Below are 25,233 nucleotides of genomic sequence, written 5' to 3'. Positions count from 1 at the left end.
TCTTCTCCATTTACTGAAAAGCTACCCATTCTTAAGCCTTTCCAATTCGCTATAGCCAAATTTATTACTTGGAACTACTTCTAAGGCAAATACATCATTATATATGTATAAATTATATTGAAAATATTTGGTTTATGTTTAAGCTTTGGCTTACTTAAACTTCCCCTTATCATTGAGGAAACAAAGGGCCAAATTTCTTTATATTGCATATATCATAGTTTCCTTAATGTGATACTAAAATACATGGAATTTAAGGACAGTTCCTCAAAATAATAAAAAGCATATATGAAAACTCACAGCTAACATCCATGATCATACACAAAAATTAACTCGAAATGGATCAAAGATCTTAAAATAAGAGCCAAAACTATAAAACTCGTAGAGGAAAGCATAGGTAAGCATCTTCAGGACCTTGTAATAGCCAATGGTTTCTTAGACTTGACACTCAAAGAAGAGGAATAATAGGAAAAAAATAGATAAATGGGACTTCATTAAAATTAAAAAGTTTTATGTGTCAAAGAACTGTATTATGAAAGTAAAAGGACAAACCATAGAATCAGAGAAAATATTTGTAAGCAACATATCTGATAAGGGTTTAATATCTGGAATAAATAAAGAAATCCTACAATGTCACCACAAAAAGACAAATAATACAAATTAAAATGAACAGATTATTTGAATAGATATTTCTCCAAAAATGGAGAAATGTCCAGAAAGCATATAAAAATTTGCTCAGCATCATTTGTCATTAGGGAAATGTAAAGCAAAATCACTAGATACCACTTCACATCCACTAGGATGTTTATTATTTAAAAAATGGAAAATAAGTGCTGGAGGAGGTGTGGGGAAATGGGAACACTTGCTCATTGTCGATGGGAATGTAAAATGATTTAAGTGCTGTGGACACACAGTTTGGTGATTTCTCAGAAAGCTCTCACCACATAACCCAGCAATCCTGCTTCTAGGTATATACGCAGAAGAACAAGCAGGGGATTGAACAAGTATTTGCACACCAATGTTCACAGCAGCATTATTCACAACGGCCAAAAGACTGACGTAACCCAAGTGTCCGTCAGCCTATGAGTGGGAAAACAAAATATGGTATACTCGTACAATGGCCTGCTATTCAGAAATAAAAAGGAATAAAGTTTGGTTACACGTGACAACACGGATGAACCTTAAAGACACGACACTGAGTGAAATAAGTGAAACACAGCAGGAGAACTATTGTATGATCTCTCTGACAGGAAATACATAGAATAAGCAAATTCATAGAGTCAGAAACTATAATACAGATTACCAGGGACCAGGATGGGAGTAGAGGATGGGTATTTACTACATAACTGGTACGGAGTGCCTGTTTGTGGGATTGGACAAGTTTTGGTAATGGATGGGGGTGATGTTAGTACAACATTGTTAATATAATTATAATTAACACCACTGGATTATATATTTGAATGTGGTTAAAAGGAAATTTTAGGTTGTATAAATGTTACTAGAATAAACATTTTTGAAAAACATGACTGCATATCCAGTGATATCTAATGTAAACTATGGACTATAGTCTATAGTATAATTATAACATAATTTTTCATCAATTGTATGCAAGAAAGGCACCATACTTATTTGAAGTGTTAATAATAGGGAAAACTGTGTGTGGGGGTGGAGTGAGGTGCACACAGGAACTCTGTAACTTCTGCAAGGTTTTTATGTGAGCCTACAACTGCTCTAACAAAAATCAGTCAATCAATCTGGATTTTGCCAGGGCCTTTTGGTTTTTCAAAATGCATATAATGAAGGAAAAAAAAGGAAAACTACAGAATCAGAACAGTCTAAAGTAATAAAAAAAGTGAAATAAGAATGGGGGGAGTGGCAAAAAAATAAAGACAAAGGGAAAGAATATATACCCAGCAGATTTTCAGAATGTAAAGATAAAAACTAGCATCTTTTTCGAAACCATTTCCAGTCATGTGACATATTAAAACTGAAATAAATGTGGATAGGTGAGTTTTTTTTTTCAATTTTGCTTTATTTCTCCCGTCAGCATGTTTTGGGGGGAGAGTAAAGCTTTTAGTCACTTCCAGTTGATTTGTTTTTAATTAACTCCATGACATCAAAGACCACGAGCAGTCCCAAATTTATAAGAACTACATTTATTTTGTTTCATTTCATTCCCATCTGCAAATTCCTTCAAGGCTATTTGCTACCTAAAGAAGGAAGTATAAACTCATTAGTATTATATTTTTCCATCATCTGCTTCTACCCCTGCACCCCACCCCACCTACATTTCTAATCTCTCCTCTTGCCACTCCTCCAGCCATCTTGCCCTTCAATTGATTAAATGCGTATTTCTTAAACAAAACAATCTCAATGCATCTATACAGTAGCTTTTTAATTTTTTTCTGAAGTATTCTTTTCTGCCTAGTCTGTCTGTTTTCATAATTCCAACTAATCCTTCAAGAGGCAGTGCTGGCATCCTCTCCACTGGGAAGCGTCCGTGACTCAGCACAAGCAAGGTCATTGCTCTGCACTCGTTTGCCTTCAAGAGGCAGTGCTGGCATCCTCTCCACTGGGAAGCGTCCGTGACTCAGCACAAGCAAGGTCATTGCTCTGCACTCGTTTGCTCGCATCTGTGTCTCCTGCTTCATTTAATTTCAGCACCATGGATAAAATTCGGTAAAAAAAAAATCTCAAAATGTATGTCGAATGTATCAAACCAGTGATCTTAGACACTTAAATCTTTTTATATCAGTCTTCAGTTAAGATGATAAGTTTAGATGAAATAATAACAAGGTTCATTCTAGATATATAAAATAGAGATCCTAAAATTCTAATGAAGAATAACATTCAACTTTTACTTCTGGAAGACTGTTGAACTAGCAAAGGCTCTAAAAAGAGCCATCTAGTGGCAAAGGTTAAGTAACTGTTCTGGGCAATTCAGTTACTATATGATAATATGTGCATTCTATAAGTCAGTGATAAAGTGGCATGAAAATATACCAAACTCAGATTTCTCACGGACCAGCCTAACATGAAATATTTTTTCCTGCCCTCCCTGAATTTTGACTTCCAGTTTAAAATGGATTCCTTTGGTTGCAAGTAACAGAAACTAGTCTCAGGTGGTTATTATGAGGATGCAGGGGTATCTCAAGAAACACAAGCAGAAATAAAACAGGACATCAGAAAGGTGAGAAACGATGGTGGATAGCCCTAAGATCTGTCTCTATTCTCTGCACATCTGTGTTACTCTTCTGCCACATGGCTTCCTCTGTTTCTTGATCCATAATAGCTCAGCTGATTGCCAACTTACAGGCCTAGCCCAGTCCATTCTGAACTCTGCATATTAGAAAGATATGGGGAGGGCGGGCCACGGTGGCTCAGCAGGTAAGAATGCTTGCCTGCCAAGCCTGAGGACCTGGGTTTGATTCCCGGTGCCTGCCCATGTAAAAAAAAAAAAAAAAGAAAGATATGGGGAGTTTTAAAAACTTCTGCTGTCCAGGCCAGACTCCATAGTAATTGTATCAGAATCTCTGGAAGTGGGACTTAAACATTAGTTTTTGTTTTGTTTTTTTTAAAAAAGCTTCCCAAGGGATCGCACTGGGCATCCAAGTCTAAGAACCAATTCTCCAGCCATGGATAGAGACTTGCCCTAACTCTTATTTCTCAGTGAGAGATTCTGGTTTGGCCATGCTCACGTTGGATGTTGACTTCCATGAGGGTGACACTATGCAAATGAATGGCTGTACTATCCTGTTCCAAACAAGTAAGCATTGTTGCAAGCTGGGCAGATACTCCAAAAGGGGCTCATATGGGTCCCTTCATCTGATTACAAAATATCAGCTGTGTCAACTACCAATATGTTGTCCAAATATCAAGGCTTAGTACAAAAAAATAGCACACTTGCTTTATTCTCAAAATCAACAAGATAGGCATCAAGCATTGTATTTACAAATAATATGTGCTGTGCCAGACCCCGTGATGGGTGTTTTGTACTTATTCCCTGTTTTTGATCCTAAGAATTCTTCAAGTTGAGCATTCTGTTATTGAAAATGAGGAAAACGAGGTTTGTCCAAAGGTAAGCAGCTGACCAGTGATACAGCAATACCTAAACCCAAAGCCTGCATTTTCTACATTATATCAAGAGTCCCACATCTACATCAACATATTCTTTTTTATAAAATATTAATATTCTAAAAACACACATGGCTTGAAATTATTCCTGATGGTTTGAGTGCGTACATGAATACTCAAGATTCTAAAAGTACATAGCACTTAGATATTAATAGGATACTCAATCACAATACCTTCCTTTTGAGAATAGAAATAAAAACAAATATGATCTTAAATTATAACGGCCCTTTCTTATATTATTATTCTTTACCACTCGTATTCTTCCAATGGCTGGGTCATGGTATTTTAGACAAATAAACTTACATGTATCATGGATGTTTTATTAGAATGAATTTTTTTTATAAAATAAAGAAAATCACTGTTAAAATCACTGTTAAAAAGGAAGAATAGCAGTGGTGTTATGTTTGATTGAAAAAGTGAAAATAACCACTATGTTCCATACAATTTAAAATATCAAATAGCTTTCACTTAATCATTTCATTTATATTTCCTTGTGATTAAACTAGAGTGCCCCCTATCTCGGGGTACAGCTGCTCTAAAAGCATCCATTCTGAGACTATTTTAAAGCAAAGGACAAATAATATTGTGTTCCTACTTATGGCTAGAATAATTCAAGCTCCATTACTTTGCACTCTGAAGAAAAGTCTATCGAGGGAAAAAACTTGCAAAGAAGAAATGAATTTGGGTTAGTTGCTTTCATAGTGGAAAGGCCTAGGTAGAGTGAGTATAACATAATCAGATTTCATTTCTCCATTTAGAGAAATTACTATCCTTAAGGGAAAATTTCAGAAAAGATATGAGGTTATAGAATATTTTCTAAAAAGTAATGATTCTATTTTGCTCACTTCTTTAAAGAACTATATTTATATTGCTCTTAGTAGAGTGCAGAATAAGGCTAGAAAATTAAATGATATTAACTCAAATCCTGTGACCATTTCTCCATCTGAACTCTACCCCTACCGCCAACTCTTTGGCTCCTTAGCAAATTAATGTAGTCTCACACAAGATTCCCCCTCCTCAACTTCCTCAGTTTCCCCATTTGGTTTACTACACTACCATTTATCTAGTTTAAGTAAAAATTGTATGCGTCATTCTTGGTATCTCATTCTCTACTTCTACTCCACCAGTAAAGCTAATGATTTCTATCTCCAAAATAATGAATCCATGCACCCCTATCCATTTTCATTGTCACCATTAAATCCAGGGACTACTTTTTACTGAATTTACTTGTATTCTTTGCCTCCTACTACAATCCAATCTTCACTTTGCATAGAATAGCCCCCCCCCCCCCTTTTTTTGGCATGGGCAGGCTCCAGAAATTGAACCCAGGTCTTTGACACAGCAGGCAAGAATTCTGCCACTGAGCCACCGGTGCACCACCCTAGAACAGCCTTTTAAAAATCAAAATCATATGAATTTGATTGTGTTATGCTCTTGATCAAAACTTCTTATTATCTTATAATTACATTTTACTAATTTTCAGTCTTTATCATCCTACAAGGGTTTTCATGATCTGGTCCTATCCCTCTGTCCAGATTTACCTTTCACCGTTCTTTCTGAAAATACTCCACAGCATAGTCACATGTGGCTTTCACCAAACTCTGTCTTTCCCTGGACATTTATACTTGCTACTCTCTCTTCCTGGAATGCTCTTTTTGTGATTCTTTTTCCATATAAACTTTACTCCCACTGCCAAGCACCAGCTCTTTTAACAACCGAAGGTGGTATCACCGAGTCAGCTGAACTGAACTTGTAAAATGTGCTTCCTAAACCCCAAATGTCCCATAATCTAAAAGGTTTCCTCAGCATATTCAATTGTTTAACAATAATTTATCAAGGACCTACTATATAGCAGGCATTGTGTCCAGATGCTAGGAACACAGCAGGAAACAAAGCACATTTTCCAGTCTTACAGTTTTCATAATACAGTGTGATGGTGGGAGAGGGAAGAAGACAGACAAAAAGACAGATGTGTGCGCATACATGTGGGTGTAGATTTGTGTGTCTAAGTGACTTACCTTCAAAAATAGAATGCAGAATATGTGGGCTAGGGAGCAGGGTGGCTGAGAACAGGGGAGGTGGGTATTTTGTGTGGCTACAGAAGGCCTCTGACGAAGTGTCATCTGAGCAGATACCAAAAGCAGGTGAGCATAGCAGAGGAGTCATGCAAATATCAAATTTCTAGTATTCTCTTTCTATGGCTTTGACATGAATGGTCCAATTTTTTAGTCAATTGAACTATAGCAATAATACTGCTTTTCTTTACAATCTACTAATTAATATCAACTGATAAGAAAATAATACATAAACTGTTACTCAGAGCTTCTATTTCATACAAATATGGTCTGTTCTAAGGAAAAAATAGTGAATTAACTTTAAGAAATGGCTTGTAAGTTAGCTAGGATCCCAAAAATATAACAAATAACATGTTGACAAATTTTCCAAAGTGTCAATCAAGGAGGTAACCATGGCCATATTCACAGGCCCAGGGGCAAGGTGGTGACACTGCTGACAAGATGTCAATGACTCGGGTAAGAAGAGCCTGGTGACCAGGACAGGGTGGTGCCTGACAGCAGATCCATGTAGCACAAAGGAATCTGTGTGATCCCGGTGACAGTGATGATGGCAAATAAAAGCAGTTGACATTTAAGAAAGGTGACAGCAGTGATGTTAAATATTAAGACTTAGAATAAAAAACTCTCAAAATTGTAAGTCAACAACCTCCCAGCCAGTACCTGTTTTTGTGTTAACCTATTAAACCTTGTGTTTCTAGGAGGAGAAATCTCTGAAATATGCTACAGTGGGGATAGCATGCAGGGAGAAAACTAGTACATATTCACTCAGAGGTCACATATCTTTGTGATCCTGAAAAAAAAAAGGAAAGGTCAGTTATGCCACTTTAAACTTCATTTTTCTCATCTTTAAAAAGGGAATAACAATACCTATTATGAAGGATGTTGTGAGGATCAAATGATAAGTAGGAGAGCACTTGCACTAATTCCCTCAATAAGTATTTACTGACCAATCACCACCTGTGGGTAGGCACAGTTCTGAGTACCAGGGATCCACAGAGGACAAATCTGATAAAAAAATAAATGCGGAGACCACGCTCCCATGGGATGTTGTCTGGCATAGAGTGACAGTGCAATACATGGGAAGTGAGCTAAATATTAAATAAGGTAAAATTTGAGAACTGGTGCATGAATTACAAAAACCCAATACCACTGGCTCTCTTCCCCAATCTGGCACAGAGCTCTTTGTGGCTGGTAGAGAGTTAGCTAAGTGTGCTACCCTTCAGCAGGGGCTCAGCTGAAGAGAACCCCACAAAGAGGAGGCAGGATGGTTACTGAAAAGAACAGCAAGGCTAGAAATTGGAAAACTTGGTTTCTAGTCTCAGCATGGCCATTACCTAATTTTAAGACATTAAGAGAGGCAGCACATGTCTCCTAGGCACTTTTATGGATGTTTTTTTCTGTCTTTATCTGTTTGGGAATCTTTATCATATCTATTTTAAAGCTCTTTCAGATAGTTCTATTATTGTTCTATTATCCTGAATGAATTTTTCTACTAATTGAGTTTATTAATTTAATGTTTGTTCCTAAGTTTCCTAACCAATATCTTTAAGTGTTGAAAAAAATGATATCAGCACAAAGTTTTCTACTTTGTAAATTTGGGAAACATGTCTGCTCTCCAGAGGTAATTTTGAGTAGAATGTGCATGCTAAGCCCCTAAAAGATAATTAATACATAATTTGTATTTAATAAATTAGATTCTTTATTTTTAACACATATTATTAGGGACTTAGAACCATACCAAGTTCACTTCTTTGGATGAAAATAGTGATGCTCAAAATAACATTTCCAAAATTTAAAATTGTTAAGGGCTTAACCTGGGAATTACATTTCTCTGATGACACTGCTATCTTCAGAGTTGTAAATGAGAGAACCCAAAAAGGCAGCATGATGTTGCCAAAGGTCCAAAGGCAGAATCAATGAGTAATTGACCCAGGACTGAACCCAGGTTTCTTTGACTTTCAGGCTTCCCTTTCATCCCTTGCATCTAGATATGTTCCAGTGTGATCCTTTACAACTTGTGTAAGATTCAAGTTTACTAAATCACTGAATGCAAAGGGATACAATTCTGGTAAAAATTTCTAATTGGGTTATTGGGCATTGGACTTCCCCCACCAAATTAAAAGCTTTTGATGCTTTGTTCTACTGTGATATTGTTATTAGTCCCAGGCATCAGGGCATTTGAGATTTGTCATGGTATTTATAGCACCTATGGCTCATTTGGACCAACTGACACGGGCTACTTTTTTTTCATACTGCATCACAGGCACTATATGGCATGAATCAGATTTATCAGAGTTATATTTCTGTCCATTCTATTCTTGAGCTATCTCTGACTGAAGTAGCAATCTATTGCTGTATTGGTAAGGAAATATTCTGCCTTTATGGAGACAATTTCATTTTAAATTACTTTTCAGGTCAAATGCTGCCATTTAATAAACGTTTGGAACACTGTACAAAATCAATAAAAGGCATTAAAATTACTTATTAGTCATGGTATTTTCTTCTTCTATCACCATCTAGATTGTTTTTGACAGCTCCATTAAGTATCAGCTTATTCCCCACTTTTTCCTTGATTTCCTTTTATAATATACAGATGTTATAAAAAATAAGACCCCTTCTTACACAAAAAGGTGTATGTTATTACAAAATAATTTTAATAAACTGTTTTTAATAAAATAAAGTCTCTGATGCATAATAATGATTTTAAAATATTAGCTAAGGAGCACACCACAAATTATCCTGAAAATACCATCAAAAAGGCAAATTCTATAGAGTAATATAAGGTTTATTGAATGTGCATTTATTAATAAACAGTTGAAATGGACTTCATTTTTCAATGACTATAAGCAAGTTTGATTTTACTACTTCCCATTGCAAGGGATAAAAATGAGATCACATGCACTTTTGATTCAGTTCAGTCCACAGGCCCAGTTTCCCAGTGAGAAATTGACTTAAATCATCTCAATACTGTGACCCTGGCCAAGTGGAAAAACTTAGCATGGAAACAGCATTTGGCCATGACATACTTCAATATTATTTTTTTGGAAGCCATCACTATTTCAAGCTGAATCCGTTATGATTTAAAACTGCCTTTTTATTGACATTCATTGTTTTTCAACCTGACAGTGGCCAATGATTTATATCAATCTTCCCTTAACATAGGAATTAAAGAGTTTGTAATATATCTTAAACTGCAGGACATTTTTTTCAATAGATTTCAAGATATTAATACAGTTGTCATTTGAAAAGTCTAAATTCTTACTGGTTGGAGAGAAGTTTCAAGAAGAAGCCAGTGAATTTAATAACACTGTCTTCATCTGAAGCAGAAGATTCAAAAATTAGTATGACACTATTGATGACTCTTTTTTTCTTTCCTAGGTATTTTTATTTTCTAAGGGCAAGAACACTGCAGTTAATTGTCAATCAGCAAACCTCAAAATGAAGTCCTTTGCATGGGTAGGAGGAGATTTGCAACTATCCCAGTGCTAGTAAACTAGGCACCAAATTATATCCTTTTCTCCTGCCTCACCCAGATTTCACAGGGGCTGCTCATGCAAATAAATGCCTCTTGGCTACCCATTCATCTAACAGCTGGAAAGATGACACTTGACACTTGGAAACTTTCCTGTGAAGATTGCTGCAAGGCTTTCCCATTAGCTTCCTGGTGAGACTGTAATGTCGAATAAGCTGCCTCAAAACCTGCAAAGGGTAACAGAAATACTCTAATATTAAGTCTGTGCAATTTAAATTTCTAATTCTCAAATCATAGTTCTTCAGATATTGTGGAAGCCACTGGTATATTTCAAGGCAAAAAAATGCTTTTGAAGATGGTGGAATTAAAGTAATATCTTAAGCAATGATAAGGATAACAAGTGTCTTTTTCTTCAAGTAGACACTAAAGGTTATTTTGAGTAGTTGAGTCTTAGACATACATAGGTTAAGTTTGTTTTCTGAAATCCCTGTCATATTTTTAGCAAATGTTCATCTTTGTTCACAAGCGAAATATTTAACATGAGGCACAGTTATTTTCATTCTCTAGGTTTCATTTTCACATCATAAAATTAGAATTGCTTTAAAATTCTTTCTATTCAAAATGAGGATTGGTTTTGAAAATAAGATACACACATTATGAATACATTATTAAGAAAATTTTGTGATCTTATAGATATTTCAGAAATAAACACATACTTTTTTCCTCTTTAGAATGATAATTCTTTTAAAGAGACTTCAAATCAAAAAATTTTAATGACCTGACTGTTCACATAAGGTATTAGAAAGGCAAAATCTCTCAAATAATCTCAAACTCTAAAATGGCAGGTGAGAGATTTCATTTATTGATATGAAAGCACTTAGTTCAATTAGCTTTTATAGCAATGATCCTTTACACTGAAATCCATTTCAAATTCCTCATTTTCAAAATGTCCTTATAATTGTCTGTGCTTTGTTTGTTAATTCAGTATTTCTCAACTGAAAGACTGACAAGAATGAACAGGCCTTCCTAAATGTTCAGTCATATGCTCAAATGTAGATGAAATTAATTATATGATTAAAAAAGGAAAATGAAACATTAAAATATATATGTATTTTATGACATTGAAGGACATTGAAGAAACTGGAGACAGGAATGGTGTAACTTTCAATCTTGAATTAATCACCATCTGGGACTAAAATCACTTTTGAAAAGTCAATTTAGGGGTGTTGAATTGTACCTCATTAGCAACAATGACAGAGAGAGATTCCTATGGAATCTCACAGCCCTAAATCACAAACCAACACAACTATAAGATGAGCTTTCCCATACATGCATCAACAAATCCACCAAATGGGGGCTTAGCTCAGAGGCAGAACAGGAAAAACTTTAAGAGATGATCAGACTTCTTCTTTCTCTTCAAATTATAATCACAACTACAATTTTGTTACTCAGTCTATGGTGGGTCTATCACATGAATTTGTATCTACTAGGTGCTGAAATCAAAAATTCGTTTCACATGCCCTGTTGAGCTGCCATCAGATGGGAATGCCTTTCTGCCATTCTTGAATAGTGACCAAGAGGTTAAAGGCTCCATATCTCATTACCAATCCCTTAAGATTCTTAGTTCCTTCAACAACTAGTGATTCTTTTTGCCCAGTTGAATCAGAACAAAACACACAAAAGCTCAAGCAGTAGAAAAGTAGGTCACCAAAGCAAAGGAATTCATGATAGTTTAGACAAATGTTACAAGCACCTTATTTCAAAATATCCACTATCCTACAAAAAACTGTGCAGACCCACATTAACTACTATCAGAGGACTTCATATAATCATCATAAAATATTGTAGAAACTAAAAGCAAAAGTATACTTGTGTTCTGTGAGTTTTTAAGATTAGGAAGGAAACTTTGGTCTAGTATGATGCCAAAATATTTATGTGGATGTGTTGTAGGTAAGTTCTGGGATAATTTTGCAACAAGAATTAATTTCAGGAGGGATTGACAAATCGGTAGAATAATGTAGATTCATAAATGAAATAAAACAGTTTTCGGCTGCCTTTACATGGATGCTGTTTATAAGAATAGAACATATTAATGAAGGATAAAGTCTGAGGAAGATAAAAAAGAATGCAATTTGTGAACATATAAGCAAACTCATAAATATTGTGGAAATATTGAAAGTAAACCAAGCATGAAAAAAATAACTTTTTTTTTTAAAGCTGACCTTAAATGCTGGCTGCCAAGAAACAATATTCTGTAACCCTCTTGAAGTCATTTATAAATATACTGCATCAAAACTTTTTTATATTTAATATCCCAAAGTCTCTTTCCTCAACCTTTCATTTTTCATAAGTATTCTATTTTTACAGACTGAATTCTACTTTGAAGAAATCAAGTCTTCTTTTCCTTTTCATTTCCCACTTACATTTGAAGAAAATCTACACAAATTATTTCCTTTATTCTTATTGCTACCCCTGCCTGCTTGATCCAATATTTCTCTTTCCATTAATAATTTTTGTTTTTGTCTTTCAAAAAGTTACAATTCTACTACAGCAATACTTTCGTAACAGCAGCATGTAAATATAATAATTATAATGGCTTCTCAAATTTTCATCTAAGAGATTGTGAATTTAAATGAATTTCTGAATCAAGGAAGATGGCACAACCAAAGAATCATTCTAACTATATAACCAAACCAGTGGGTTTTGAGATTATAATTTCTGAACAGACTAACTCTATTTGACAAGATGTCTCATGCTTATAGAACCACCTTCTCAGAACTACCCAAAATTACTCAAGGGAAAACTGAGCTTCTAAACTGGGATTAGAATTTTAAAGAATTTAGTCAGTTTTCTACTCCAAGTTTGTCCTCAATGGGAGGATCTAATATTGTGAGACATCATATAGCATTTTTCCCTCCTCTTTTTTGTTTATACGCTAATACTGGAACAATCTTCTCAAAGACTGTGTCTACATAAATGTAATTCATAATACTGAAATTAAGCTTTCTCTTTGGTGCTTTTATAAAGAAGGGCCCTGGATTCATTACAGGCTCTTTTAATCAAGTTGCCCCTTCAGAATCATGGTCCAATCCTCCTCTTTTCTTTCTGACAGACACACAGATTATTTCCTTCTGACAGACACACAGATTATGCCCAAGGAGTGCTGAATCTCTATAATGAACAGGGTTCCCCTGTATGCCTATGAACTTTCTCCCCCCCCCCAGTTGAGTTTGGTACTTATGAAGAGTCTGTGGTGTTTCCTCATCCTATATGCGTTGGCTGTAAATGTAAATAAATATTACAAGAATTGATGAGTTGTATGAAGGTGAGAAGAGAGAGGACTGATTCTATGAAAACTAAGTTGAAAGTTTTCAAAAGATATGATGAAGGTAAGCTACTAAAAAAAGTTGTCAAATTAGATGTGGGTGAAACAAATGAAATGATTGGAGGATAAACATAAAAATCCAGAAAATTGCTTCATGGATGCTATGAAGTCCTTGCTCTACTTCAAACAAGCAAGCATTAAAAAAAAACCCCAAAACTAGACATAGTTGACAGTATATTATAGATATAGAAGAAACAAGATAGAATGCTAACCACTGAACTCAAAGAAAAGTCCTTGGTCTTGCATTTAAAGAAAAAAGAAAAGAAAATGAGAAAACATTTATATGCTTTAAATTAAAACAAAATGCTTAAAGTATGTGCATATGCTTTTCACAGTTCCTCACTTTGACTTTTTTTGGGTAATTAAACAATTATTGATTTTGGTTGCACAGCACAAGTTTCTATTATAAGATAACTTTTTGGTACTTCTGCTTTTAAATGAATGTTCTAGATTTAATCAATTTATATTTTTAATGAATGTTCTGTATTTACTTATGCAATTAAAATGTCTTATTTTTGTCCTCAATTAACAATTGGATTGAGGTGTTTAATCACACAGCTAATCTCCCCTCTATTTTCTTTCTCTGGAAGTTAGGAGATGTGGCATATTCATATTCCTAAAACTTTTCCATCCACATAAATATTCTGGTTAAGATATATATTTTAAAACTTTATTTTGAAATAATTTCCAACACAGTAAAGTTATAAAAATAATACAGACCCCATACAGAGAGTTCCAACATACCTGCCCCCCTCCCCCAGATACTCAGATCCACTTATTCAATAGCATATTTTCATCCACCTTTCTCTCTATCATCCATCTATCTACCTATCTCTCTTTCTATCTCCCTGCCTACCTACTTACCTACCACCTACTTATCTATTTCATGAACACTTCAGAACAGGTTGCACACATGCTACTCCTTGAACACATAATACTTTCATGTATATTTCCTATGAACCAGGATATTCACTTATGTAAAAACCTTAAAGTATAATTATCAATTTCAAGGAATTTAACAGTGATATCAAGCTTATAGTCTATATTTCAAATTTTTTTCATGTCCTACGGTGCTTTGAAGCTGTATGCACACCAGAAAATATTAATACATTCAATCCATTTCTGTGGGTATGAATACATTGTAAGTAGGATCTTTCAATGAGGCCACTTCAATTAAGTTGAGGTGTGGCCCAGCCCAGTCACGATGTATCGTAATCCTATTACTGGAGTCCTTTGCAAGTGGAATGAAGCCCAGAGAGAAAGCCACAAAGGGTGCAGCCAGAAGGTGGGCATCAATAGGCTCTGGGAGAGAAGGGAGTGACCCAGAGACACCACGGTGTACCGTGTCACATGACAGACTAAGACCCAAGGACTGCAGCCAGCCAGCCCCAGAACACGAGTCTTTAGGAAGAATGCATCACCCTGATGTTACTTTGATTTGGATTTCTTCTCAGCCTCAAACAGTGAGTGAATAAATTCCCATTGGTTAACCTGCTCCATTTCATGATATTTGCTTAAGCAATCTAGGACACTAAAACATGCTTCAATAATGTCATTTTGAGCCTTTTCTCTTCAATCCTTAGACTCCATCCAGTATCATTTATTATGTTTCCTTGTCAGTATCTCTTTAATTTCTATGTCTTCCTTTCTTAAATTGTGGTAAAGAAATACAGTGTAAATCTTCCCATTCCAAACCCTCCCAAGGATGCCATTCAGCGGATTAATCAGGTTCACGACGTCGCAGTAGCCTCTCCACCATCCATGACTACAAATTTCCATCATCCGGAATAGAAACCCTGCCCTTATTTTGCCCTAACTTTCCATTGCTCCTTCTCCCCACCCCTGGTAACCTATATTCCTTCTGTCTCTTAGAGTTTGCATAGGCTCTGAAACGTTCTTTGTGGTTACCAAGGGACTTAAACTTAACATCCTAAATTTATAGCAATCTCATTTACTTTGATTCCAATTTAATTTCAATAGAAAATGCAAACTATGTTATTATGCCCTTCTATCTCTCCATCTTTATGTAGCTTTTGTCACAAATTATATATTTATACATTATAAGGCCTAAACCATTGAATTATCATTACCTTATTTACATTTGTCTTTGGATATTTGCCTCGATTTATAAATCTAAAATACAATAAAACTGGTATTTCTATTTATCCATGCCATTATCTTTACTGGAGATCTTTATTTCTTCTGATGGCTTTGGTCAATTATCTAGTGTCCTCTTCTTTCAACTTGCAGAGCTGTCTACCATTTCTTATAGAGCTGGTTTTAGTGGTGACGAAGTCCCTCAACTTTTGTTTCTCTGGGAATCTCTTAATCCCTCCATTTTTGAATGAATTTTGCCAGTTATAGAATTCTTGGTTGGCAACTTAAGGCATTTTTTTTTAAACAAGGCATAAGCTATATTCAGAAATGAGCCTCCAATCACAATCTTTCTATTTCAGTTTCGAGCTATAGATACACTCTCCAGACAAAGTTCTATTGCATTATTGTGCTTTCAAATACTAATGCAGAAAGATTATAGGGAAAGTTGTCAAAGAGTATTGCTGATTGGCAAGGAAGAAAAGAATCCAGGGTTGAAATTACCAGAGAGGCAGTGCAGTTCAGTGGATAATACTAGGTACACATGCATGTGTTCAAATTTTGGCTCCTCTATTGACAATATATTGGCCTTAAATAGGTTTCTTAAGTATTTTGGTCTTCATTTTGTTTGTCTCCGGCATGGCAGGTGAGAACTCTGCCTGCTGAGCCACCGTGGTCCGCCCTAGTCTTCATTTTTAAAGGTATAAAATAATGATAATGATACCCATTATACAGGGTAATTGCAACAAAAAGTATAAATTATATTAGCTGCTAAACAATTAGTAGCTATTATTACTATGATTGACAGGTTAGTATAAAAGTTACATCCAAGGCAGATAAAAATCAGAGACCACTTCCTTCTTAAGTCTTTTCTAATAATTTTAGTTAACATTGTACTCTGCTTCTTGATTACTTTAGCATTTACTGACCATATTTAATTTAATTTTTTATTATACCCTATCTTTTTCTTCTCTAATTATTTCATAAGGGTAAGGCTTGAGTCTAAACATCATCATAATCTCCTGAAGAGAAGAATGGGAGTTAACACGGTTAACTTTTTCCCCCTGGTATAGAACTTCACACACACACACACACACACACACACACACACACACACACACACGCACACACACACACACACACACACACACACACGTTAAATAAATGAATCTACTAGAATATGCAAGTAAAAACTTCAAATAAAAGTTAAAACTGATAGAACTTTTGGTTAACTATAGTTATCCTTAAGTTATTTACTCTTTTGGGGGCTATACTGTCAAAATTATTTTGTATATCACTCAGTGAATCTTATTCAAGTGTAAGAAAAGTCAAATAAGCATGAACTCCATCAATACCAGACTATTATAAACAATTAAGGTGAAGTCAGATCAGATCTCATGTTAGTAAAAGTAATTAAGAGAGAATAAGTTTAATATTATGAAATAATGACTCAATGAGGGAAATTTTGAAAATTTGGAATTTTTTCTCTATATCAATAGCAGATCTACCACAATCACTTCTACATGCAAATAATTACTATCACATTCCTGCTACATTACATACCCCAAATTAAAATCCTTACCTGGGTATGCTAAGGCTCATCATGTTCTACTCAGTGTAATTACACGTTATTTTCTTCTATTTTTCCTATACATACTCTATGCTCAGGGTTGACACTCGTTTATACTGTGCCTTTTGGTGAAGTAAAAAGCAGTCACTGCACAGGTGCAAGGTTGAGGAAATAAGCAGATGTACCTTTGCGGAAATCCAAGGAAGGCACCCCTTCTTCTGAATGGAAGCGGCACAACAAAAGATACCACTGTTTGGGAATAGAGCATGCTCTGGGTTTCAGCCAGCTGATGCCCTGTGTACACTCCTTGTACAGTAAAAAACTTATGAAATCTTATCCAGCAGGCTTCTTTATGTTCCAGCAAAATGAAATTACTCAGTATTCCTCCAATTTTTCTTATCTATCTTCATTTGTACCTTGATTTTTTCCCTCTGTGGGCAGTCACTGGGAATCGAAACCAGGTCTCCGGCATGGCAGGTGAGAACTCTGCCACTGAGTCACTAGTGGCCCATCCTGTACCTTGATTTTTGTGAATTCCAAATCCTCTTAACCACATTCAGACAGAATCAGTCATTATTTCCTCTATGATACCCCTTTACCTTCACTTTTAAAAATCATTGCATTTATTATATTTTATTGGATTTATGTTTACACAACTGTCTCCCTACTAGGCTATATGATTCTTAATGGAAAATTTCATATTTTATTCACATTCATAAACTAAATGATTAGTACTATCTTGTATACATTGTTCATTCAGTGAATGAATAAATTGGTGAATCCATGAATCCACGACTGGACAACTTCGTGATTAGACACATCAATGGATGGATAAAGATGAATAAATGAATGACTAAAAAAATGCTTTTATATTTACCTGAAATAATCTATTCCTATATCTGATAAGATCTTATACTGTGAGTTTCTATTCAAATTTCCTATTTTATGTTTTTTTCCCCACAATTCTTTTAGTAATCCAGAGGGCATGATTTTTAATACCCCACAACAACAATGAAAGAAATATTTACGGCAGGCTTTGAGCTAAGAGCATTCCATAAGTTCACTCATGTAATCTTCCCAGCAACCAAACAGGGTAGAAACTTTAATTATCATTTCTCACCTATTAATAAATTGCTTCTATGCCCCTGAGAAAACCATGCCCTGCAGCTATAAAGTAACTTGTTCATGTTCGCACAACTTGAAAGTGTTGAAATCAGGACTCTGATTCAGAGCCCAAATTTCTAACCACTACATTATACCTTTTTTTGTTTACTTATATTTTATCCTCCCAAAGTTGAGTGTTGGGCACAACAACTGGTACTCAATAAAGGGTGATCAATGAAATTAAGTAACAAAATCTAAATGAAGCTCTCTTCAGACAACTGCAAGAATTACTGAAATCCAAACATGAGTGTCTTTATTTAAATAATCACATATATCTGAAAAGTACAGTAGAAAGAAATTCTAAATATGGAATTGTAATGACTACATGCACAAATTCATATTTTAATACATTTATATTTGGGGCTTCGTTTTCCTCCCAAAAAAACTAATGCAAAATGTAAGAGGAAGTGTTATGAAACTACACTCATAAACATGTTTCAAACCCTGCAGAATGTATCTAAACAAGATGTTACATTTGAAAGAAAGTACTTTATTTACAGTGCTAATAAATTTATATAACAAGCCCCTTCGTTTTGCTCTTTAAATTCTTTAAAATGAATAATCTCCCTGTCTTTTTTCCTATTTAACAGATGAATCCATTTAGTTATGTTGAAGCCACAACCATACATGATAAAGTCATTGGCTTACGTACAAGCAGAACAGTAAACAGGCTTTGAGCAGGTAAACTGAGGCACCATGGAACCCACAGAGGGGTAATATCAGCAACTGCTTGCAAGGAAAGGAAGAAGCAAAACCTAAGAGAAAAGTAACATGTAGCCAGATAAAATGGGTGTAATAGGGGAAAGGCTCAGACTCAGGAAAAATTTTGGTTTGATGGGGAAATTCAAATTGGCATTACAGGCTAAAGGGTTTGAGCTTTACCTTGAGTACAAAGAGGAGTGCTGAAAAGCCTTATGTGACGGAATTACAGCCAAACTTGTTTTCTAGAACGATGAACCCATTTGCTGTGTAGGGGAATTTTTTGAGAGGGTGGAAAATGGAGACATTTTAAAGAGGTGATAGGGGTCAGAATTAATTTGATGACAGTGTAAGGACGGAAAAATCCCACTTTGTCTTTACGGTCTTTTATAAGTTCATCACTGCTTAGCACTTTGCATCCAACACCCTGGTAGGAGGGTTTAAGTTGATTTTACTTGTCAGAAATTTTACCTATCTTTCACCTCTACTCACTTTTTAAAAACGTAATTCAATACTTTGTCTGACAAATTGGAACCCATCAGCCAAATTTATAACTCTCAATGTTCACAATTTTTTAACTTTATATTTCAAATAATATCATTCCTGGAAATATGTATTTTTAGAGCATGTGAATTTTTTTTCTTCCTCATTCCTAAAGGTTCATTTCTCTCCTTTCAGGAGTCACTGAAACCTAAGTAAAATAATTGCATTTTTTCCAGTACAAATTTATCAGATTGAAGAAAGCAAAAAATAACAGAAATGGAGTAAAGAGAGAAAACATTTAACATGCATTTAGAATGGTAGTTACAAAGTATTACAAAACCAAAATTACCATAAAATAGACTAAGTATGCTGTTTATAATTTTAAAAGCTAAAAATGGATTTAAGTATTTAGAAAAAAAAGTTAAAGCAACCCATCCACCACTGACTCATACCCAATTTTACCTTTTCAAATCTTTTTTTAGAATCTATGCCCTCCCACCATTTTCACTCTTGCAAATTCAATTCACACATTCACTGAGTTTCCTATGGCCTAGCACAATAGCCTCTTCTCTTATCTCCTGATTTCACTTTCATTTCTTCAAGGAGCTAACAGGCAAATCAGTGAAATGTACGGTCAACTAAAAATTGTAACCTCACACAAAAGAATGTACACACTAAAACACATGAAGGAGATTTTAATGAGATAGAATTGATCAGAAGTATACAAGAATGAAGAATCTAAAAAAAGATAAATAGTTCATAAATAAGGGTTTGTACTTTAGAGATGTTTTATGATTAGGAAAATTTGCGTGAATTTTAAATCTTTCAACTGTTTTCCTGAGTTTTCTTATTCTGAGATTGTGTCTTTCCTACTGCTTTCATAAAAAGCCATGTTAATATATGTTATTAAATGTTATACTTCATGTGTTTGATTGCTTATTTGTGTTAATGCCATCCCTCAGTAAAATAAGAAGCTGTCAACCCTGCAATCGCTCCCAAACTAACTTTGGAAATTTTAGTAGTCTGAGAAATCTAGAAGTTTGAGGACTGCTTACTTAAAGGGTATGGGTCTATCAGAAATGTTAAGTAATTGAGACAGAATAGGTTTGGGAGAGCATGTTCTGCTTACAAGTAGTGAATGAGAAGTGTAGGTAAAACACCCACATGCAGACGTCCGGGGTAAGTGGTTCATGGAAGAGAGAGACCAGTTGGAAGACAGCTTAGGGAATTATGGAGAAGAAGGTGAACCTTGAGAGTGCTATGAAGACAAAAGTAGAATTGGAAAATAAAAACACAGGGTGAGAGGGGTTTGGGGAGAGAAAGACCAAAAGGAGCCAAAGAAGAAAGCTGTCCTCCCCAGCTACATGTCTTAAACAGTTCCCTCGGTGCATCTCTGAGAACATGCTCTTCTCCTTTGGCAAGCATCAACATTCTCCTATTGGTTCAGAAGTTTCTGCCTATTAAAATCATACTCTTTTTTTTTCTTTCTATGTTTAGCTCCTTTCAATGTAGGACTAATTTGAACAGTATTTGTTAATTTTAGATTTGGTATCTCCAAAACTTTGCTTCCCAAATAATTGCTTTGTCTCTATGCAAAACCCATACACCCATTCCTAGAGCCCTAAATTCCTAGGACACCTAACTCTAGTCCAGACCCCAGACCCCAGCATCTCAAGCCCCATTACTCAGATATGCCAGGAAGAAGTGGGAGTGGGTTGGTGAACCAAACATAAACAAAAATGATACACTCGGTATCAACTCCAGGCTCCATCCCATAGATAAAAGGCCCACTATGAAGTACAAAAACAGTAAAAAGACAACCAGAATAAATTAAATGTTTGAAAGAAAGGAGGTAGGAAGGAATATTTTGAGTAGAATCTTTTTCTCCAATAAGAAAGAGAATAAGGATTGTATTAACACAAGCAAACTTTTCTGGAAACATTCTATACAAATGAAATCATAGAGCAAGAAGACTACAGAACATTTAGTCAACAAGTAGAATACTGAGTTCCAGTAATACTTTTTCTCCCAAGACCACACAGTCACTGTACCAGAGTATGTCCAACTTTACATTTCATTTTCATATGTTACATGTTCACAGCAAAACTAAACAACTAAAAAGAAACCACAATTGAAATTTATAAAATATTGATTTTCTTACTTCTAAAAGGCATAGAATTTGGGAATTGGATAGGTACTCATCGGGTCCAAATGGATAGCCAAAATAGTTTTCTAGACTAAATACAGTCTCTCTCCTACCATATCACGTACTATTTGGATTTGAGAACTATATTATCTATATATTTAAGCCATGAGGACATATTTTGAACAGAACAGGAACAAAGACTTCAGGGCATTCCACTGGTTCAAATGCACATGAACTTTTAGACAATTAAACAGTTCTACTATATAGTCCATAACTTTTCCAAGTAATATATATCCAAGTAAGTATATATGTGAGATATTTCATGCACACTGATTATATATCTTATAGAGATGCTCATATGTATAAGTAGCAAAATTAAATTAAAAACTGCTTATTGGAAAAATGACTGAAATTGATGCCAAATACTTACCTGTATATATCTGTGAATGTACCAAGAAGCCTGCTTTCCATCAGTCACTGATTCCACTGTAGCGTTTGCCATACCAAAAATATCACCACCTGCAAACACCCATGGTTCACTGGTTTGCATCGTTTCTGGATCCACTTCTGGGAGATCCCATCTGTTAAACTTTATAGGACTCAAGGCTTCCTTTACTGAAAAAATAAAAAGGAAGCGAATGACAACAGGCAATGACTAATCTGTGCATCATATTATAATAATTTGAAAATTACAATTTAATTTTGTTCCAGGGATTCAAACAACTGTTTTTTAATGAACCATAAAAGTGGAAAACCAATGAAATATCTAAATTAACAACACAGTCAAAGTGCACTGACTTAACCAACTCACTTGAAATATGCCTCACATGTATGAATTAAAGACCACAGATTTGACCACAGATTTGCTGTCAAAGAGGTATGGATCCATCGAGACAGAAAGTATATGCCTTTAAATGCACAGAAAATGCATTTTCTAAAACTTTATTTATCCATACAATTATTTCCTGCTATTCTTCATATGATTCCTTGTGTGTCACAAGTGTAGGCTATCATGGATTTGGGCTGATGGTCAATCCTTTCCTTTCCCAAGTTGTTATGAAGCAAAACAAGATGAAATCTGCATTTTCACCAAATTGTTTGCATTTAGTGTTAAGCAATTTAATGGACCCAGGATTAGAGTGAACTTATACTTATGTAGCAATTTATGTTTTGTTTTGTAAATAACTAATGCAAACTTCAACCATCAGCACTTTGTGAAAATTGCTCTGAAAAATAATATTATAGTTATTTTCAAAATATTCCGAATTCCAGTGGTTCTAATTGTCACAGAACAGGAAGAGGTTGTATTCCTTTAAGAAACATATTTACAGGATCTGTAACCAGGCACATTATCCTGAGATTTGAGAGAGAGAAATGAATGCAGATTACAGATAAGGCCGATTAAGACACAAAAGGAATACATGTATATGGCACCTTATCTGATGGAGCCAAGTGAGCTAGTGTTTAGGACAGGATCACGGCCCAGTGGCCTCTCCAGGTGCTCACATCACAATTTTTAAATATAGCACCTCAGGACAGACTAAGGGAGCTATTCATGACTCCAACTTAAAAAATAAACAAAAAACAGGGACAACTTAAACTAAAGGAAAAAAGTTTAGAGAGGTCCTGGAACAGAAAAGTCAGGTTTTGAATAGATTAAAGAATCAAGTAGAATGTAAAATAAGTCAATAATAAAACCTGCTACTCTGGCATCTGAAACCATTTAAACAAGAAGAGAAAACACACAATAAATCTTGGTATCTATTTTTAGCTCTTCCTTTAAAGAGTAACAGAATTATATCATGTTTGTCCCACAAGATGGTAGCTTCTAGGAGAAAGGGTTTATATCCATGCTGACAGCCACTGTGCTACAGAGCTCAGCTCAGGGCCTGCTGTATAGGGGACATCCTCGACTCAATGGATGAATGAACAAATGAAGTAGGTGGATCACTGTTATCATACTCAGGTTTTCATCTAAGAATTTGCTGACCTTTGCATTTGTTATGTTGTTTTACCTTTTATAGAGAATAAAATTAAATATTCATGCAATTATTTTCAGTGCAGAATGGCATTTCAAGGCTTTTCTCATGTCTTTAAAGGTCACATGAAAAGAGCCCTTTATCCTTTGTTCCCCACTGCATAACAGATCATCACTACCATCTGTTGACAGTTACTTGAGTTGCAAGAAAGTCAATACTGAGCATGACTGGTCAATTTAACCTATTTTAAAAATGGCAACTGTAACATACCATCATTGAATGATTTGTATAATCATGTATACAGGTAAGGGGTGAAAAAATAATTTTCTTATGTAAAATGGGTTATTTGTTCAAAACTTTGATCTAACTTTGTCCCGTATAGAGACTTGGAATAAACATGATTTTTAAATGAGAAAGGATTCAAAATTATTTCACTAGAAGATCAAACCCTTTTCCACATTTATGTCCTTTCTTAAGAGCCCTATCCCTGAAAGTGAAGCACAAATTTTACTTTAAGCTTGAGCATGGTAGAGATCATTCCTCAGTTATCTTTAGAGTCAAAGACATGTAGGCTGTGAAGTTACTGAAGTTTGAGCTTCAGGGTTCTTCACTTGCATGGGCCACTTTCAAGGTCTTATGCCTAATTTTGAATTTATGATATTTTTTTCTTAAAACAGTCCCCAAATTACATAAACTTCAGGACTCATAAGGGCTGAGTCTGCCCTGCATAGAGCACATTACATGTGGTAGGTGCTGAATAAATGCTTGCTGAATTAAATTATTCTTAAGGATTATGCTTTACAATTTCTTACTAGATGTGAAAATGTACCGAATATGATTCACTTTAAAAATAGAGCTCCAGGGCGGTGCAACAGTGGCTCAGTGGCAGAATTCTTGCCTGCCATGCTGGAGACCCGGGTTTGATTCCTGGAGCCTGCCTGTGAAAAAAAAAGGAAAAAAAAATAGAGCTCCATCAACAAATAAAGCCAATAAAGACTTAAGAGAAGCCGCTGTAAGTTTAATATATAGGTTCTGCATTTCTTAATATATTTAACACCATCATGTCACCCCAATGAGCATTTGTATGTGAATTTAAAAGCATTTTCATAGGATTGCCACTCGACACATAATGCGTTGTTACACCTCCCTAAACAATACATGCGCACGTACACTTTAAAAATATGTTCTCTTTCATTCATGTTTATTCATTTTCTCCTTTGAGGACCTGAAACTGAATATTAAAACTTCTAATTATTTTTATCATTTGTAATACCCAACTAAACTTACTAATAACTAAACAACAGTTTGACACTGTAGTCTAAAATAGTATAAGCTCTTTTTTTCATAGTGAGTATTATCTCAGCCTTCTTTTAAAAATTATCTACTGAATTTTCTCGCTGCTCTTTTTGGAGGCCCTCAACTGTAATATGTTCATTGTTTCGTTCCAGAAATCAATAGTAGCTGATAATGTTATTAACACACTACAGAAAAGCTTACACCAACAAAATTAGAGACAACCGTGTCAATTTTAATAGCTAATATTTTTATTTTCAAGATCTATAAAAATCAATGAAAAAGTGGAACATAGACAACTTATACGCAATATGCTACAGTAGGTCAGAAAGCATTCTATACCATGGTGGTACCAAGTCAAGGAAAGATGGTTCATCACAACTAGAACATCAAATGGTTAGGATCATTTCCCTGCAAATTTTATTTAAGCCTGTGTAATATATAGCATTCATAAACTTGATGAAATTTTGCTGAATCCAATTATGGATCCAGATAGCATGCTGTATGCATTTTCCCTGACCCTTTTGAATAGTTATGTTACAATTTAACCATACATTTAAGCTCCAAAGTATTTAACTAAGAACTCAAATCAAGGTATATCAGTGACAAACATCCATGACCATTTTATTCATAACTTGTCATTAAATGGTTCGTTTCCTTTCATTGCCTCTCATGAAGACTTTCACTCTCCTTATCAACTTATGTAACTGTCCATCTATAAACTTCTCACAATTCTGCCGAT

The 25,233-nt window shown here is 35.0% G+C and overlaps 1 protein-coding gene across 1 annotated transcript in view; it reads right to left on the bottom strand.

Moving 5' to 3' along the window:
• Positions 1-9,740: 9,740 nt before the first annotated feature.
• Positions 9,741-25,233, bottom strand: part of LOC143682201 (dihydropyrimidine dehydrogenase [NADP(+)]-like) — a 58,394-nt gene continuing 42,901 nt past the window's right edge. Inside the window, exons 4-5 of the mRNA XM_077159090.1 lie at positions 21,650-21,834; positions 9,741-9,905 (exon numbers count right to left, since the gene is read on the bottom strand). Coding sequence (XP_077015205.1) covers positions 9,756-9,905; positions 21,650-21,834 — 335 coding nt within the window. The 3' untranslated portion in view covers positions 9,741-9,755. The remainder of the gene's footprint in view (positions 9,906-21,649; positions 21,835-25,233) is intronic.

The sequence above is a fragment of the Tamandua tetradactyla genome, chromosome 5 (assembly GCF_023851605.1).
Source record: "Tamandua tetradactyla isolate mTamTet1 chromosome 5, mTamTet1.pri, whole genome shotgun sequence".
In the NCBI taxonomy this organism is placed as follows: Eukaryota; Metazoa; Chordata; class Mammalia; order Pilosa; family Myrmecophagidae; genus Tamandua; species Tamandua tetradactyla.
Note: the sequence above shows the minus strand (reverse complement) of the source record. Positions and strands in the feature narration are given on the sequence as shown.